At 39.6% G+C, this 19,356-nt stretch overlaps 2 protein-coding genes across 2 annotated transcripts; both read left to right on the top strand.

Annotated features, from left to right (window-relative positions):
* The first annotated feature begins 1,504 nt into the window (after positions 1-1,504).
* Positions 1,505-7,844, top strand: LOC141798489 (potassium channel, subfamily K, member 13-like). The gene is made up of 2 exons (XM_074680476.1): positions 1,505-1,951; positions 5,957-7,844. Exons 1-2 carry the CDS (start codon positions 1,615-1,617, stop codon positions 6,994-6,996), a joined length of 1,377 nt encoding a protein of 458 aa, XP_074536577.1. The 5' UTR covers positions 1,505-1,614; the 3' UTR covers positions 6,997-7,844.
* A 1,785-nt stretch (positions 7,845-9,629) lies between these two features.
* On the top strand, positions 9,630-16,402 carry LOC141797456 (calmodulin-1). The gene is made up of 6 exons (XM_074678800.1): positions 9,630-9,847; positions 13,835-13,865; positions 14,189-14,332; positions 15,131-15,237; positions 15,519-15,654; positions 16,251-16,402. Exons 1-6 carry the CDS (start codon positions 9,845-9,847, stop codon positions 16,277-16,279), a joined length of 450 nt encoding a protein of 149 aa, XP_074534901.1. The 5' UTR covers positions 9,630-9,844; the 3' UTR covers positions 16,280-16,402.
* The last annotated feature ends 2,954 nt before the right edge of the window (positions 16,403-19,356 follow it).

The following is a 19,356-nucleotide window of genomic DNA, read 5'->3' as shown; positions in this document are numbered from 1 at the left end:
TATTTAACAGCTCCTCGGCTCAGAAGCATGTTTTATGAAGTTAGATGAAAACATAAAAAGAAAAAGCAAAAAAATTTTTTACAGTAAATAAAGTTTCCCAAATTTTCAATGCAACTACAATAACTGTAATAACTGCACTGCTGATTGGCTGTTACCTAAGCCATGGTTCTGCTTGTGACCAATCAGACGATACTGTGGGTGGGACAGTGCTGGGGATGAGTAGTGAGCTGCAACACAGTTTTAAATTTGTTTCTTATCGGCCGTGGGATCAAAAAAAGGGCCAATGCAGATATGCCTCAAAATGACAAATATGGGCCCCAATAATCGGCCCGGCTGATAATCAGTCTATCCCTAGTATGCATGGCCACCAATGGCACAGGGTCACTAATGATGACGTGACAGAAGACAAAAGCAGCTAGATGAACTCTGATGTTTAGGGGTTAACTCTGCTCAGATTCTGTTAAATGCAGCAGAGGCGAAAGAGAGGGAAGAGATGTGGAGTATTTTGAAAAGGACGGATCAATCACCAGATCTCAACCCCCTTACACACACACACACACACACACGCACACACACACATTTTTAAATCAAGCATCAAGCAAGATCATCTAGTGTGAGTCTGACCATATTTGGTTTTATAGTTGAAAGTCATGTTTCCCCCCCACTTTGCAGATACAAACAGATGTATGGGTGGGTGAGAAACATTCCTGACATTCATTCAGGTCAAGTCATTGGTAAGGGAGAAATGACAGGAATGTTTTGAGATGTTAAGGTTCAAATCCAGTCTGGATAGGATATCTTTTGTTAGTTTATCTTTTGTTCAGCCAAATGGAAACAGGAAGGCTTGCTGTTGGAAAAATGTTGGCCACACCAAATAAAAGCCTATTTGCTGCTGTGAGAGAAAATAGGTGGCATACCAGCCCCCCTCTTACGAGAAAAGCTACTTCAAAGTAGCCAAAGCAAATTTAGCAGCCAGATAATTTTCCTTTGATTCTAGAAAACAAAAGCCATGTCCTTTATATCTCTTAAATAAACAGTGTTACTTCTCTTATCTGATATATGAACTTGTCTAAGCATGATCTAACAAATTTGTGTTTCAATAATCAGTCTCAAGACACACCTTTACAATGTAGCAGAGAAGGTCTGAGAGGAGCAAGGATAGGTATTCGTTGTAACAGATGCACCTCTTCTCTTTTTAATGCTCATCTTCGCTCTGAAGAGAGAGAGAGAGAGAAAGATAATTGAGCTGATGTTTGCGGCTCATAAAAAGAGAGTGGAGATGGGTTATTGAGCTGGTGATAAGCAGTAGCCATACACACATCATCACAGTCTCCATAAAAACCACCTGGAGATTGAAGTAACAGTTGTAAACGCAGCTTTAGATAGAAAACCACTGTTTTGTAAGCCGTGCTAATTCAGCAAACTGGATAAGATAGAAATACTTTGATAAAGTCAAAGCGAGAGAAAAGCAAGCGATTGGTCTGTAGCTCCTGTAGACTGATGATATCAGACATCTGAGTAAATATCATGAATCTTGTTGCTGTTGCTTAGCACAGTGACTCCTTTACAACAAACACAGAGTGGATAACCTGTCTGCTGCCTTTTCAACAAAGAATGATGAGAGATTTCTCCTGCTGCTGTCCAACCCTGATCCCCAGTAGGGAGACTGCTCGTTTCTACCTGCTCTTCGTGCTGATCGCTCTGTATATGCTGGCTGGTGCTGCCATCTTTTCTTCTTTGGAGAGGCCGGCAGAGCTTCAGGCCCACAAGCTCTGGGAAACAAGGCTAAAAGATTTCAGTAAGGACCATAATGTCAGCTGTGAAGACCTGAAGTCTCTGTTACGCCAGTACGAGGAGGCGAGGACAGCAGGTATCCGGACAGAGCGAGGCAGAGCCCTGTGGGATATTCCAGGAGCTTTCTACTTTGTAGGAACTGTAGTCTCCACTATTGGTGAGTCAAGAAGAACCAGAGCTGAAAATATGGTTGTTCTCAGTTGTTTTCTGATTTTGTCCTCTAATGCTAATGTGGTATTCTGAACATAAAGAATGCTATTTCTGCAGCACTACCCTACCCTGCAGCAGGGGAAACAGAAATAAAGAATCTAATCAGATGAAACTCTCATTAGTTTTTGGAGCTTGTGAAGAAGCATTGATGCTGAATCGACTTAGTTTCATTATCACATTTTGTCTCTCCACGGGTGCTTTAATATACTTTAACCTAGCTTAGATAAACAGTAAAACCATGTAACCCAACAAAAGGCTTTATTAGTTGGACCTACCACAGTGAAAATATCCACAACAGTAATTCCTGAAGAGGGAGTGTGGCTCCACAGGGGTGTAAAAGCTGCACCAGGTGGGCTATAAAAAGCTGTTGAATAAAATGATTGATACTAATTAAATGATTACATATTTTTTTTTTTTTACATTTTTTAAATCAAATTGGATTGTTTGGATTGATTACTGTAATAAAGTAATCACTGAATTTGTAAATCATGATACAAAACATTTTGATAACAAAATTAATGATCAGGTTTGAGCGATGTAAGCTTTGACTGGGCTGCATAATTAAGATTTTCAAATCAGGCAGAAAGCCATTTAGTAATGACTTCTTCAGAAACTAACAGATTGAAACTATTGAAATGGAGGCAAGGACAGCATGTTCAATATGAAGTTAAAAACAGGATCCTTTAAAGACCGATCAATACCATATCTGAGTAACACATATCTTTCATACACTGACACAGGACACATGCAGCCACATTGATCGTAGGAGGCCCAGAAAGAACAGCTCATCAAAATCAATATTTTTCCCGAACAAACAGAGAAAACCATATCTGAAAGATAAAAACAAAGCAATGTCATCACTTTGAATCACTTTAAAGCCTTCAGATTGTACCTGCTATCTTTAGATGCTCCATCACTGTGGAAACTGTAGGACAGCTGGGGCTGAATCAATTTCCTTTAAAAACTTCCATGTCCACTGACAGCAGTCATTTCCTCATGTAACTACACCTCTGGGCTTTCTGATTCAACAGAAATAAAATTCCCTGAGAAACCAGTGATCATATCATCTTTGACCATGCATTGTTCTACTTAAAGGATCAAACAACACATTAGGAATTTCCTTTACAAATCCATCATGAACCCACGCTTCGACTTTGGATAGAGTTGAGCCGTTTCCCACCATCACTGATGAGCGGTGACCTCTGTCCATTAAGAATTCTTTTTAGTATGCCAGAAAGACAAAAAACTAAATTTATGTACGTCATAAAAGCACCAACGCATTGTCCTCCTGTCAAAACTTCTCTATTTTAAACTACCTCCCCTACTACGAACATGATGGATGTAGAAGAGAAACTACGTTATTATAAAAGGGAAAGTGTGATATGATGAGCAACACATGACAGGACAAGACACGAGTAAGGAATGAAAGAGTCTTGAGCAACTGTTGACAACTTCAGCCAGCCCACGACAAAGTTGTCTGTAGCACAGAGCAGTGGCTTTTGGTCTGTCACTACAACAAAGGTTGTGACCCCCTTTACTTGCATGAGTTCCGTCTCCCGGACATGTAATGCCGCTCAACAATTATGCACCTAATTTATTGGTCTGCCTGGAAGGAAAGGGCGATGTAGCAACCTCCGCTTCTTTGAGGAGATCGCCCACACAGACCGGGTTGACTTGCGCGTTGTCTCACATTTCCAGTGTCTGGTTTACTTCCCGCCCACAAACAAATTCCTCTGCTATCCGGTCATGTGAAGCCATGCTTGATTTGGTCCCAATCTTCCTTCCTTGTGAGTTTTTCTGCTTACGCTGATTTTCCATACTGTTATAAATACCTCTCAAGAGACCACCCAAAAGTTAGCAATTGAAGCCTTTAGGGGTCTCTTGTGTCAGTTAAGGGGTTTCTAGCCCTGCCTGGGGCGGAATACTTTGTGGATGTCCCGTAACTTACAATTCCCTCTTAATTGTCAACAAATCTGCAGTGCAATATAGCACAACTGCGTGTATATCCTCAATGCCAGCAGGCTAACCGCATTGCTACTCATGCCAACTTGCCTAGCTCCTATTGTAGTGTCATTTTTACTGGATGACCTGGATTGTTGTCTTACTGCCCTCTACTGGTGTGGTGGTGTTTTACAGTTACCTGTACTACTTATCCTCCAAACGTTACCATGCTGTCTTCAGCCCCATGGTCTCAACATAGATAAACAAGGCTTCACATTAACTTTTTTGCTTACCAGCCACTGTGGCTAGTGGTATCCCTGAGTTACTAGCCACTCAGCATTTTCACTGGCCACAATTTGTTGTTGGATAATTATGTTCAATATGATTAAAGCTGATGATGGCATGCTAAAGTTTACTTAAAAAAGATTTAAAACCTCTTTAAATGTAAATGACCCCTATGCACACTCAAAACAAGACTACATCAGTTTTAAAATCCACAGGTCCTTAATCAGGTATTCAGCTCTGATAAAGTTGTGTGTAACATTGTGCTCCTTTCATATGAAAATATGCAGTCTATTAAGACATAGTAATTAAAATTGTAGTTTGTTATTGCTTATAATAAAATGGTAAAGGGGATTAATTGAACTGATGAAAACTCAGCAAGAGACACTGTCTGCTTAAATATTTATTAACAATTGTAATCAGAAAATCACTTCTTTTTTCATGAGAATGACAATAAAGAGAGGTAAATTAAATTTCCTCTGAGCTTTCATCATCAGAGTCATCTTTTTGCTTGTCTCTCTGCTCCATGTTTGAGATAAAATTCAACCCGCCAAAGTGGCCAGTGGGAGCGGCGGTGTTACCAGCCACTGCCGAAATCCACCCGCATTTGGCCGATTGGCCGGTGTTAATGTCAAGCCCTGCAGATAAACAATGGGTCAGTTTAGTTCTGGAAATGTTTTACCAGGAAATAAAAGTTCCTGGACCCTCTGGTAGAAATATGCAAGGTCTTGTCCTGTTCACTGGGTACTTTTGTCCACCCTAGTGATACTATCTCATTCTTTACCTCGCACCTGGTTTATTTTATTGAACCATCAACTTTAAACATGACTTAAATATCTCATTAGCCAGAACATAAGCGTCCAAACTCAACCTAGTCTTTCTGGTACAGTATGACTAACACTCTTATAATCCAAGAATCAGTTGTTAGAAGCTAACTTTGACACTAGCTGTGGGGTGTAATACTTGAACCAAGAGTTGAGAAGTATGTTGGAGCCATAATTTAGTTTTGTTTTCTTCTTGGTTTCTTTTGTTTGTGGTGCAACTTTTGGTTCTGCCACTAGGTAGTGTTTGAGATTTAAAAGCCTGAGTTAATGAGCCAGGTGTGTCTGTGGAATGAGGGCATACAGTTTTTCAACCACTACTAGGGTAAATGTTTTAGTTATTTGTTTAACGTGGATCATTTTTTTCCTTTCTTTTTGGATGAACAATAAACAAGCTAAAAGGTCAAAGGACAATGGTATTGTTTTTTTCAGTTTCGATTTCCGTTACTACTTTAACGTGCGTCTGAGAAGTTCTTCCCCGCACACCGGAAAATGTAGTCTTATTGGAAGACTCTACAAAGTATAACTGCACACTACACATGGCATCAGAGGATAATGGCCACCATGTGACCAAAGATAGATGTTTCTTCAACACAACATAAACATGTAGCATTTGAATATCATAGAATACGTACCAACCTTTCGGTAGGCTAGCTAAGTTGATTGGGATGTGTGTTTAAGAACTTTTTGCCTCTGAAACCTGAAAACTTGACCTTGTGCTTCATATAAAACACAATGATACAAAAAAGGCCTGAACATGTGTGGCTCCTTTGAGTCTCAGGTGCTGAGTTTTGTGTATGCCTATGAAGACCTCTTGTTCTGATAGTGGAAAGGGTTGAGATGAGTCAAGTTACCATGCAGTAGGATTTATGATACTGTGACCCTCTAACTTTTATTGTTTTTCACAGGGTTTGGTGTAACGGCGCCATCCACAGTGACGGGAAAGATCTTGCTTGTTTTCTATGGGTTGCTGGGATGCTCTGCTGCCATACTTTTCTTTAACCTTTTCCTGGAGAGGGTGATTACATTGCTGAGCTTCCTCATTTTGTGGTGCCAGAGACAAAGAAAAGGGCCTGACAGGCTTGACAGCAGAACTAGTGACTTGATCAGTTCTGAAGAGTGGAAACCATCTGTTTATCAAGTCACGCTCATTCTGTTTGTTGCTGTCCTGCTGGTTGCATGTGGAGCTGCCTCTCTCTATTCAGCCATGGAGGGCTGGAGTTACCTGGAGTCCCTCTACTTCTGTTTCGTGGCCTTCAGCACTGTGGGTTTTGGTGACTTTGTTAGTGGCCAGAGGAAGCACCATGAAGACACTGAGGGGTACAAAGTTGCCAACTGTCTTGTGATGCTTTTGGGAGTGTGCTGCACTTACTCCCTCTTTAATGCAATCTCTGTGATCATCATGCAGGGACTGAACTGGATGCTGAGGACACTGGCCTGGATGTGTAGCAGTATAGGGCTGAAAGTAGGGCTGAAAATCAGACCATTATTTAAACTCTGTTTTTCTGACTCTGAGTCACCTTTATGTTATTGTGAAAATGATGCTCAGCACAGGCAGCAGGTACAAGCGATTTCCAGCTCAGGCCACAGCATGCTTTGGCGCTCTTGTGTTCCCAATTCGATTGGCAAATGCCTTTGTGATGAAGCCAAAGTGGAAAAAGTGAGAAGCATGAAAAGAGAAACATCAGTCAAACAAGAACAGGAGCATTCTTCTTATGGTGAGAATCAAATCTATGCCAGCCCACTGCCCTCACAGGCAAAAAAAATCCCTACATCTGTTGTTTTTCCAAGAGATCAAGCAACAAGGGGGGTGGTACAGATGCTTTTGTACAGCTACCAAAAATGTGTCAGGCACCTCTGCCAAGTACATATTTATGATAACTCCACCAGCAACTCACAAAAGGAGGCGATTCGAACAGACTTACAAGAAAACACTAACAGCATTTAAAGGATAATGCATAAGTCAGCAGCAAGTCAGTAGTGATGCGAAATAGAATCCTGACAAGGTAAGACAACAATCCAGAGATAAGTTTACATGATCCAGTCTATCTTCTGGTCACTAAACACATATGCAAACCAGGCGACACTAAATGTTAATCTACTAATGATTTTTTTCATTTAAAAAAAATGCTTATACAGCTAAAAGAAAAAAAAGAACAGTCACCCTTATTGCAACAGTTGGTAATGTGTCCATGACAGCACTTGTGTTCACAAGCTAACACGCAGATATGATTGAACTTATCGTAACATATTCTCGGTAAAATGCAAGTAATTAGGTGGGGAAAATAAAAGCAGAGCATATATATTAAGTTATTTTCATAAAAAAGATAAGGGCCAAAGTTCAGGCCAATTTTTTCTTGTAATGCTACGATGAGTGAGAATTTTGTATTTCTCCTTTTTTGTTTGTTTGTTTTTTGTTACAGTTATGGGATAAAAGTCAGAATTTGTAACAAGAAAAAAAACTGACGTTAAAATTTTTGTGAGGACTTTCTGAGCGATCTTGAAAATTGAAAAGGATGATGTGATTTCCATTCATTTGCCACAAACAAACACACGCCTTGGTAAGAGTCACATCCTAACAACAGTAAGTGTGAATGTTCATGTGAAATGGAGTCTTTATCCCAGAAAAACACTATCTCGTCATGATAGTCCTCACAGCCCTTTTAAGGTGAAAATTGTAAAAATACTGACTTTGAAGTTTTGAGAAAAGGAGAAGATCAGTTAATGTTAATCTCTGCCGTACTCTTCCCATAACTTTCTCTGGTAGGATTAGTTCTCCCTCACCTGTACTGTAACCCCCCCCCCCCCCCCCCCCCCCCCCCCCCCCATGTTGTGGAGGGTGGTTGCTTTAAGTTGATTTTCTTCATTTCAATCTGTGTCTCTTTAACTAAGCTTCTTGTGTGTTTAAACATCCCTCACTGTCTCTTATTTCCTCTTTTGTTTTATACTTGTGACTGGTCAAGCAAGTATTAGTTTCCAAATAAATTGAGAGAGCTGGGGAAAAATGTCTTCCATTGGGTTTCATACGATTCACTGAGGAGGCCGTTATCAGTGATGTGTACGGTGAAAGAGAAGGCCTCACCCAACACCCACTTCATGGAATGCAAAAACTGAGGTGTTTATGCATTTTTAGCAGCCCAGAGTTTGAATCATGGTTATTAATTTACTAGTTAGGGACATGGTGAATAAACAAGACATAGCTTCAGATATCTTTTGAGTGAATCAGACGGGCCAGAGGAAGCTTGTTAGAAACAACATAGTTTGCTTTGAGGGGAAAATTTTTAATCCTTTCAAGAAGTGTTTACACAAAGGATTTTTTATTTGTGTGATGCCCTCCAGAATGGCGTGCAAAGCATCATCATCATCTCCCCCAGTTTGCTGAGTACGGGATACGAAACGTTCTAAGAGTGAGGTAATGTGTCTGCTGGGTGTCATTACTGCTTCAAGTTTACACTTGAGTCTTAAGCATTAACAGATGAGCATTTCTTGTGGTGTCTTGTGAATGGATTGAAATGACATAATTTATCATTTGTCTTAGAAACCTACTGTCTGTCCAGATGAGTGATCTTTGAGCAATGTCTCCCTCTGCTGGACTATGTATTAGCTAACATGAAATATCAAGTGAAGAGCTCTGTAAAGACTGATTAATTTTAACCTGTGATTAAACTTTTCATTCCTGAATTTGGACAAACCTGTACATTTAGCTGTTACCAAGGGATTGTATGTTATGAGGTTTTCATAGCATTTTCAACAAGGGTCATCTGAACTGACATACACAAGAAAGTCTACACAGCTGTTCCAGGCCAGTATTGAACAGTAATGTAAAGTGTTATAAATAAAAGTATTTTAGAGTCATTCTTATAAGAAACTGGATAGGCATAAGTGTGTCCTATATAGGCCCACCAAACAGATGTTCAAAATTTGCCATATGGGGTTGAGGTCCCAGTTAAAGAGGACCAATCCATAAATCTCAATGGTCCTTTCATGAAGAAAAACGCCTTAAATCTCCTTATGATGGCTGTAATCTAAAGTATATGGAGCACAAAGATGTTTAAGTCGATATTTAATTCTTTAACAGCCAATTCAACAAAAACAACTGATAGACCTCATTTATGATATTTGTTTTAATAATTCTGGCCACCGCTGTATTTTATTATAATTTCTATATTAACTTAATTTTCTCTCACTTTATTATTAAAAAAAAGTGTAATGTAAAGTACAAACCATTACATTGCACACTCTTGTACAGAAGGTGGCAGTATACACCTATTGTAATAGTTAGGAACTAAGGATAAAGCATTAACCTTTAAGGAGAAGACCCAGCAGAAGGAATTAAGATCAGACCTTGTAATTATTTAGTGTAGCTATTTGTTAATTCATAAATAAGTTGTTAGAGTTTGATTTTTTTTACGTTATTTTATTTTATTTGTTTATTACCCTATTTTCTAGGTTGGTTATTGATATTCATATTGTCTTATTTACTGAATTTTCGCATCCTGGGTACGAACGTACTTTGAAGCTCCAGTACAGTAGGTGGCAGTATATACCTATTATTATAGCTGTCAGACGCCATTAACCTTGGAGAAGAAGAAGAACCGGCGGAGGGATACACCTTTATTCATCGCACGTCACATCATCGGAATACCGTCTCCACAGATTTCCTTGATTTTACGTATTTCATTTGAGTTTGAAAAAAAAACTATTCAGGTAGTTATTTAAGAAAGTTGCTCCAGGGTAAAGTATATAAACAACCTCGCGTCCGGTGTCATATCTTTGTGGAGAAAAGCGAATCAACGATGGTGAGTACAGAATGCTATCGTTAGCAGTCCTAGCTACTGTCTGCTAACATCTATCGCACTATTTTTTAACCGGGTTGATGTAACAGCTACAAGTGATCATTGTTGCATTCAGGTTGATGATGCATGTGACATTTAACGTTGTTATACCGATTTGAACCCTCAGATGAGTTGGGGATAGCATTCATTTGAAGCTACTAGCCAAACAACTAGAAACTTCAGATTTAGGTGGGGATGTGATGTTGCATAAATCACCAAGGTTAATCTGATAGTTCGTCATAATTTGGGTCAGTGAGTTCCTAAGGAGAATATCGGTCAGCTTCGCAGCACACACGCAGTGAAGAGAGTGTTAAAGGGCGTTTGTTTCTTGCAATAATTGTGTATGAACTGTTCATCTCTGTTGTCTGTAAATACGGTGGTTTAATTCCATGCTTTGTTCAAGTTTTAACGTTTTGTTTGGTTTTTGGGTCGAGAGTGGGTGTGGTGAAGAATTGACTGTCGTGTAAAGTGGACCGTCCAGATTTTGAAACCCATCGGTCTTACATCTTAGGTTTACTGCTGCTGCATCACGGGCTGTACCTCTTGCAGGATGTTTTGATTGTAGTGTGAATTGCGCAACAAGCGGTAATAGTTATCGTTCTCGCCATCAACTTGGATTACATAAGACCATAGCCCATCGTTTGCAACAATTGTCCGCTGTGATGATTGTTTGTGTAAACGCTTTAAACTGTGGGTTCTCAGCATCTCTTCCGTTTCGTATTGCGCCATAACGTTACGTTGCACCGCATTCTGCTCCTGCTGATTTCTCCTGTTTGCAACCCCTCCTTCTGCCCCCCCCCCCCCCCCCCCCCCCCCCCCCCCCCCCAGTCCATGGTTGGTGCAGTAGCTGTGTGGACCCGCAGTGCCTCCAAAACGAGAACCAGAAAAGCGCCCAGTGTGGCACTACTGCATCTGTTTCATCCTTTATCAGTCAATGCTACACATCTCTGTCATCTGCTAAGTAAAGAAACTTCGATCCTGCATGCTACAGTGATATTTTCAGTCACATGCCAGCCAAACAGACTTTCATCTTCACTCCATTACAGGATATTTGACATGATTTCTTGTTTAGTGATTCATTTAAAAGGCAGCCCCACTGTCTGCTCTGATCCACACACTGCTTACTTCAGCACCGCTGAATTGGTTGGCACTGAGCAGAATGGATACTCTGCAGTCAGTCCTGCTCTTCTTTTGACACCCCCAACACACACACACACACTCAAAGGCACACACACAAAGGCACACACCAACACCACCGACCAACATGGTGACTCATTAAAATTGACTCAAAGAACACATGGCACTGCCACTACCTCGAGCTACAGATATTTTAGCTTTTGTAAATAAAGGGAGCTGTTTGAAGATATATTGTTCATGATACACACAGCATATTTGCAGCAAGAAAAGATGCCTCTGTGGCTTTAATTTCAGCTTTCACTATGATAAAACCATTATAGCTGATTGCCATCTGTGTCAGAGTCATCTCAGAGCCACTTGTAGACGTTGTGAAGGAGTGAACACTGGCACAAATCTGTCTTCAACAGTTTCGACAGAAGTGAGTCTGTACCAACAAACTCAGTGTCACATCCGTTCATGAAAAGAGACACAAAGAGGTGGTTAGCTGCTTTGCTCCTCAGTGTGCTACATTGGCGACCCTGTTCATGTCTCACTAATTATAGCAGGCGTATGTGTTTCAGGCTGTAGAGTATTTATACCCGTCCCTCATCACACTTTCTCAGTCTGAAGTGGGCATGTTGACTGACTTAGACAGGCCCGGTGAGACCTCAGGAGGATGACAGCATTACATCTCAGCTGAACTTTAAAAATGAATGGAGTTAAACAAAAAATAAATTTGGACATAAGTAGGACAGAATGCATTTCTCTCTCTCTCTTTTTCCCAAAATTCAAAACTATTTAATAGACATCCATGGATCTTATATACCTCCAGGAAGGTCTGACAGCCAGCCATTGTTGCTTTTTGCTCTGAGACCTAAAACTCAGGACACTTTATTGTTTGTTTTAGTTAAAACATAAAGATTTTATTGTATTGTTCAATGATTTTCAATAAAAATAAGATTGGAAAATTGAAGGTATCTGCTGTCAGTTATAAAATAAGTAAAAAAAAAAAAAAAAAAAAAAGTAAAAATCGGTATCGGCCCAAATTGGTATCAGCAGGTCAGGCATTTTAAAGATCAGTGATCAGCCAGAAAATTGTGATTTGTGCACCCTTACTATCTAATCGTCAGCCAAAAAGACAGTTGAACACTGGTGTGTCCAATAAAATAAAAAAAAGCCATTCTCATATTCAGACATAACGATGTGGCTCTGAGATGTAATGTTTACAGTAGGAGTTACTGTTGCGTCACAGTTTTACTTTACAACTATGTTTAATTAACATCATGGTTTTAAAGGTTGTTTTAAACATAATTTTAGCTAAACTTTCAAACTAGCACATAGAACATTGTCGTGTGTAAATACTGAAAGGATGTCACTTATTAGCCATTTCAAAGCTGAAAGCTATGCCATTACCTGGTGTCGACTAGGTTAGCTTTGCTCAACCAGTTAGCAAGGTGATCCACTCAGATTAAAGAGATGAAACTAAAACTATGACTCACTAATCCACACCTGACTTTCCTACATGTCGGGTGGTGTCCAACCATCAAACTTTTTATTTGACTGTTTGCTGTCAGCCCCTCATGCTTTATTATTCCACTCATTGGATGTGACAACAGAGGCTTGGTCTGCTGGAATTGGATTTTTACCAAGTGGCAACCACAGGCTGTGAGAAATGAAGACAATACAGGAACGCTAAAATCCATGGTGCGTTGAGTGTCCACTTGGGGCTGACTCTTTTGCTAGGCTGACCAGCAAAAGAATTGACCAGGGAGTAGAAAATTCTGCATTTTTGCAACAGTTTTAAAAAGGAACCAAAGTAGCTGTTGCTACTAGGGATGTCCCAATCATGTTTTTTTTTGCTCCCGATCCGATTTCTTTTCTTTTATTTTGAGTATCTGCCGATCCCGATATTTCCCTATCCGATCTTTCAGCAATGTATTAAGAAAAAAGAAAAGAAAAAAAACTCTTACAAGTTGCCCTTTGAGTTTTTTTATGTGATTTAAATGAAGGTATCATTCTAGCCAACATGGATATAGCTTTTTTTCTCTACTTTGTGCAGCACTGGATCAACAAAATAAAAATAAAGCTTCTCAGTGGTGCACCACAAGATAACCTTGTATGTGTGTGACAATAAGGTTTCAATTTCTTGTTTGCAATTTTGTTGCACTTGTTATAATGACAAATTAAGTTCTATTCTAAAATGATGATGTGCTATTATACACATTTTAATTAAAAACAAGAACTAAGGCCCCAGGCTTTTTCTGATTCCCTCTCCCCCAATCTCTGATCATTAAAAAATGCCCCAATCAGCCCCGATTCCGATCACATGATCGGAATCGGGACATCCCTAGTTGCCTATGGTAAACAAGACTTTTCTACTGGTCGTGAACATTACTGAATGAATCAGCAAGAAAACTTTATTTTGGCTCATCACAGATGTTGATGACATTTAGACGTTCTCTCTTCCGTTAATCATTTCCTTAACAGCACCGTGTCATAGCTTCTGGTGTTCATGTCTTTATCTTCTCCTACCCCTTTTTTAGCTGTTTGTGTCTGCGTTCTTTCCAACCAACACAAACAATATCATTTTAACCAAAACTCTTTTGAAAAGTTGAATCCTTTGAGGTTATCCCTCTGCTGTTTGTTGATAAAAGCTGTTTTCCTGATTTGGAGTATTGAACGACTAGAATCAAGTGTTTAACAGAACAATGTTATAAATTTATAAAAACAAAATTACTGCAATGAGAAAAAACAAAAATTTATAACCCAGATGCCTGTAATATAAGTTTGGTTGTGGGCTCCCAATGTTTGATAAATGTCTTATTTTCTTAACAGGCCGATCAGCTGACTGAGGAGCAGATTGCAGGTGAGTGCACCTTGTTTGTCTGTTGTTTGTTTATGTGTGATAACTTTCTTACTCACCAGTCTTAAGACGTTGAGTTCTCTGACAGATGAAATGAATCATTGATGGCTGTAGGGGATGACTGAGCTCTGATTCTGGCCCTGCTGCTGATAAAATAGTCTTACCCCTCTGACCAGTGAATTACAGTCCCGTGACTCCGCTTGGTGAACATCAGATTGTTTCGATGAAACAACCATAAGAGCCCAGAGCCCCTTATGTTTTTGCTCCACGGAGTATGGATCAGCAGGAATCTGCTCAGTTTCTGACATAATAACTTTTAACTGCAGAGTTCAAGGAGGCGTTCTCGCTGTTTGACAAGGACGGTGATGGGACGATCACCACTAAGGAACTCGGGACTGTGATGCGCTCTCTGGGACAGAACCCCACTGAGGCTGAGCTGCAGGATATGATCAACGAGGTGGATGCTGATGGTAAGGATGAAGGTCTACATATTAAAAACAATTTTACTTTTCAGGTCTTGTGCCAGATCTCTAAGTCCTACAGACAGAATCTGTGGCGTATTTCCTGTCATCAAACAGTCAAACAGTTCAGTGGGATGCTGCTCAATGCTGCTCAATGAGGTTCCTTTGTCTTATTGTACCAGCCTGCCCCTACAGTAAACAAGCATCTGACTTGACACCACACGGCACAGCTTTAGATGCTCCCTGCTTTGAACGAGCCTTCATATGTGTAAACAAAACAAAAAACAAGGAAACTTGGGTTTGGAAAATTATTTCTGCATTGTGCTGTTTGGCAATATATCTTATACCAGTGGAAAACCTGTCTATTTCTTTTTTAAATGCTGCTACATTTGTGAGGAACATGGAGTTTTGGGATGAAAAACAGAGCTGAGTATGAGGGTTGCACCCATGAAAAAATTGCCAAATCCAATGCCAAACAGCTGACTCTGCCACTGACCACTGTTTGGTAGATTGGATATTTAAAGTTTAAAGAAACAAGGTATTGTTATTTTTGCTCCAAAGATGTATAAATTATAGATTTATATCGATAGGAATAACATGACAAATTGAGGCTCATTGTCTTCATGTCTCGCTTCACAATCAATTGTGGTAAGCAAGAGCAAGGAGCATTTGGATCTAGTAACTAACTCCTTGATGTCACTAAATATTCCTATTTCTATCCTCTGTACCTTTGAATGTTTGTTAGAAAAATAGCACACATTATGGTTTACTTTTTTCTTATCTGTGTGTATCTGTGTGGCTGTGCAGGCAATGGAACCATTGACTTCCCTGAGTTTCTGACCATGATGGCGAGGAAGATGAAAGATACAGACAGTGAGGAGGAGATCCGAGAAGCCTTCAGAGTCTTTGATAAGGTAAGAAGAGTCAAGGAGACGGAGGGTGTAGGACAGTTTTTATTTTAACATAAATACATGTGTGCTTTGAAATATTTGAGTATGTTTTTGATCATACAGCAGGCATCAGGCCCATCTCATTTTTCTTTGATCCATGAAAGGATTACGCTGTTTCTGTCTCTTTTTGTTCCAGGTATATGTGTGGAGTTGGACATCACATACATGTGACATTAAAAGAGTTCATCCAAACAAACATAACCAAATCCTCTGATGTTCCCATCACTCCTCTGTTTTCTCTGCAGGACGGTAACGGCTACATCAGCGCAGCAGAGCTACGGCACGTCATGACCAATTTAGGGGAGAAGCTCACTGATGAAGAGGTGGATGAAATGATCCGTGAGGCTGACATTGACGGTGACGGCCAAGTCAACTACGAGGGTGAGGCTTTAAAGAACAACATGACTAATTCAGTTTTTTAATGATGCAGTGAAGAATGATGCAACATTAAGTATAAACCTGAAACTGCTCAGTTTTCTCTCTGCTGTTTGACTCCACTACAGCATTTAGTTAATAATGTTAAAACTTGGAGCAAGCAAAGGTTTTCTTGTTCTGGCTCTTAGAAAATAACAAATGTAACACCACTTAAAAGAATTGCACAATTAAGCAGTTTATTGTAACGTGACTGCTGAAAAATGTCGAGTGCCTACATCTGTCATCTAACCCCAATGAGAGATGACTTCTGCTGTGCAGCTGCGTTGGATTATATAATCCAGCTAAAACTGGTTTTAGAATATAAACCACCATCTACTCTTCTGCAACACAGAGTTTTGACTTCAGTTGTGTTTTATAATTTTAATAAACCTTGAAAAGGTCACTATTCAACTGATCTGGAAACAGCTTGCATTGATAGTATTTTTCCTTTAAAGGCCCATCCCAGGAGAAAACATGAAGATCCACCAAGAAATGACATCGGCATGTATATTAGTCACAGCCGGATCAAAAGTTTAAGCTTCTTCTTGTGTTTTTTCTTCCAGAGTTTGTCCAGATGATGACCGCCAAATGAAGAGAAGAATGAGTTCTCTCTCAGCGTTGCTTGTCCTACTGAGATCAATGTCTTTAAGAACCAAAAAAAGGAACAACTATCAAACAATGAACCAAACTCCCCTTTGAAAAAAACAAACAAAAACAACACTTCTGTCAAATTTTCCAATTTGTGCTTCAGTACAGCAAACTCCTGCCAAGGTATCTGTTTACTAAACACCAACAGAATAATCCCTGCAGAAGTTAATGGACCAAGCTTTTAAAGGGCTGAAGCCCTTCTACTTCAGATTCTGCTGAGTCACCCAACTCCTGATTAATTTAGAGGAAAGAGCGACACTGAAAAGGCAGCGGGATGGGAACCCATGCCACAGTCTGTACACAGACGTTAGCTCATTTAACTCCCTCTAACATTCAACTTAGAAAAGCGACCCACTTGCACCAGTGGTGACTCTTAAAACCCTGAATTGAGTACTCTTCTTGCATGCACCCTTTCTGTGGCGCCCTCTTGTCACAATAAGGAGGCTCTGATCCTGTCAGAGGTAGTGGTCAGATCGTGTACACACTGGAGGTATATACATTACTATATAGCTATATATCTGTAAAATTTGTGTCACTGTTGATTATTGCAAGAGCAAATAGTTGTGGTGTGGGGCGTTCATTGATGCTCGGTTGGAGTTGAGCATTGAAGAGTGTGACAAGAAGGCCAGACTGAATGAGGCTGATGGTTTTTCCCTCTCGGGGTTGTTGTGTTGTCTTGTTTCGGGTGGTGGGCTTTATGTCGCCCACAGCACTGAGTGGAGATGGCAGTATGTTGTTTTGCTTCAGGGTGATGGTTATGCAAACCCACTTGAGGACTGCATTTGATCCCTTTTTGTTCTTCAAACAGATATCCTGATGATACTATATTGATGTAATGCTTTATAAATGTGTTCTCAAATATTAATGTATTGATGACAAACTTTGATCACAAAAATATATCTATATATAAGTGTGTCGTAAAGTTTGCATTGCCTATTGTTGTAGTAAATTAACTGTGACATGTTTTCTCTTTGGTTTTGAAATGTGCCATAATACTCTTTAACGCCTCAACCTTCCTGCAAGACTCTGTAGTTCATTAGAAGATAATAAACCTGCTAAATATGATGTAAAAATACATGCAGTCGAACATATTTGCACTTTGGTATAAACCACGTGGCTATTTAAAAAATGTTTTGTTCTAAAAGAGGAAAAAGAAACCAAATGTCACTGTTGCTGCTGCTATGACTACTCATTTGTTCCACATTTGTCGTCTCTGTTGGTGTCTGATCCGGTGATTCAAACTTAAACCTGCTTGCTGTCTTACTGAACATTTAAATATACTGTATATTCACAGACACATACTTGTAGTGGAGGTGATGTGTTTTATTTGGACTATCAGAAGGGACTTTCTGTTTGGGGTAAAACAGGAGCGTAGCAAAGACTTCAGATTAGGATGTGAGATTTCAGAAGACGGTTAATTTTTGAAGTTTAAAAACTTCTCTGTTGGAGGTGCTTTAACTGGTTGTCATTGACTCAAATGAATGGAAATAAATGGTAAATGGACTGTTAACTTCTGTAAGTGTCTCAAATATGTAAAGATGTTATCTATTTTCCATAAACCAATAAACTGACTGAGCTTTACTTCACCTGCATGTCTTTGTCAGTGGACTCTTAAGCATCTTTTTTTTTTTTTTTAATTTCTCTTAATTTATGCTCTTAATTTTAAAGTCTTCCTTCTCCATCAGAGTCGGTGTCAGAGAGGAGCTCTAATCCTAGACAGTCTCACATGGGGTTGGGGCAGGTCACTACATCCCTTTACAGGAGAAACTATCCCCAGCCAGGCTATTTTTAGCACCTCATTAGACTGCTTCAGGAGGCTGTGCTAATCTAGGTCAGCTGGGGCCCTGACCTTTGACCCTCAGGCTCAGAATGCAAACATGATGCGTGTACCATTTCACTGAAGGTGTTTTGATGGGGCTGATGTGATTGGTTGCATCCACATACTAACCATGTGGTTATGGGTATTTAAAAAAGGAAATGAAAGCAGTATACTCAGCAGGATCACAGGCATGGGGAGGTGTGATTATCTCTCTGTGTGGTTGTGTAACTGAAGGCTGGCGAAGTTCACTGGTGTAGCTCCCACTGTGTTGTGCAACAGTTCTCACAGGGAATACTGAGGATCATAGTTATTTGTGCTACTTTACACTTCAGGTTTCAGTATTTTTAACTATATTATTTTTACTATTATAATGGTTAAATAATGTCACAAAAAGCAGCTATCTGCTTCACACAAACTTTTCAATCAACCTTAAATCATTTGTGTTTATAAACAGAACAGGTTTAGACTTTCCTCAGTATTGTTCACAAAAACCAAACATCAAGACAGGATGGGATCAGGCTTTCTCTAACAGTGTAAGACTCAGTCTGATCTCATCTTAATCCTCCAGGAGCAGACCAATTTACTTTGGTGGTTGAACTAAAAAAAAAAATAGTTGAAGGACTTTTCCTTTCATTGTTGTTTTTTTACAGTTTGGCATTGTAGCCTTTGAGCAGAACAAATAATACCATTGAAAACAAGTTGTACTTTTTGTCCTAATACATTTCGATGTTCTGTAAGAAAGTTTTAGTGTCGACATTAGCCACAGTCTTACAATTATATGTATTCATTTAATAGTGGATAATATAGGTGTATGGGGGATTTTTTTTCATTTGATCACAAGTTTAGTCAAAAATAAACCAGGAGCCCCAGTCACCTCAAACCAAATTAAATGTTTTGCATGTTACCATGGAATAAAGTGTCTGCAAAATGTAATTGTAGAATTGTTTAGTTGTAGGTCACTAAACTCGTCACTAGAGGGCGTAATAGGATGGGTTTCTTGGCAAGCACTCATAAGCAACTGACAATGTAGGAAACAGCAGAGACTTGTACATGATCATGTCCTAATGTCCCAAGGTACTTACAACTTGTTCGAAGAAATGAGAAACTGCTATTTCGATGTGCACTAGTGACATAAGGTGAACATTTGATAAGTAGTTTTGACAATTTCAATTCTGATCTGAGAAATGTACCAAAGCAACTGA

Source organism: Halichoeres trimaculatus, unplaced genomic scaffold (genome assembly GCF_033239565.1).
Source record: "Halichoeres trimaculatus isolate MK-OKI-2021-1 unplaced genomic scaffold, fHalTri1.1 fHalTri1_scaffold_9, whole genome shotgun sequence".
Classification (NCBI taxonomy): Eukaryota; Metazoa; Chordata; class Actinopteri; order Labriformes; family Labridae; genus Halichoeres; species Halichoeres trimaculatus.
Note: the sequence above shows the minus strand (reverse complement) of the source record. Positions and strands in the feature narration are given on the sequence as shown.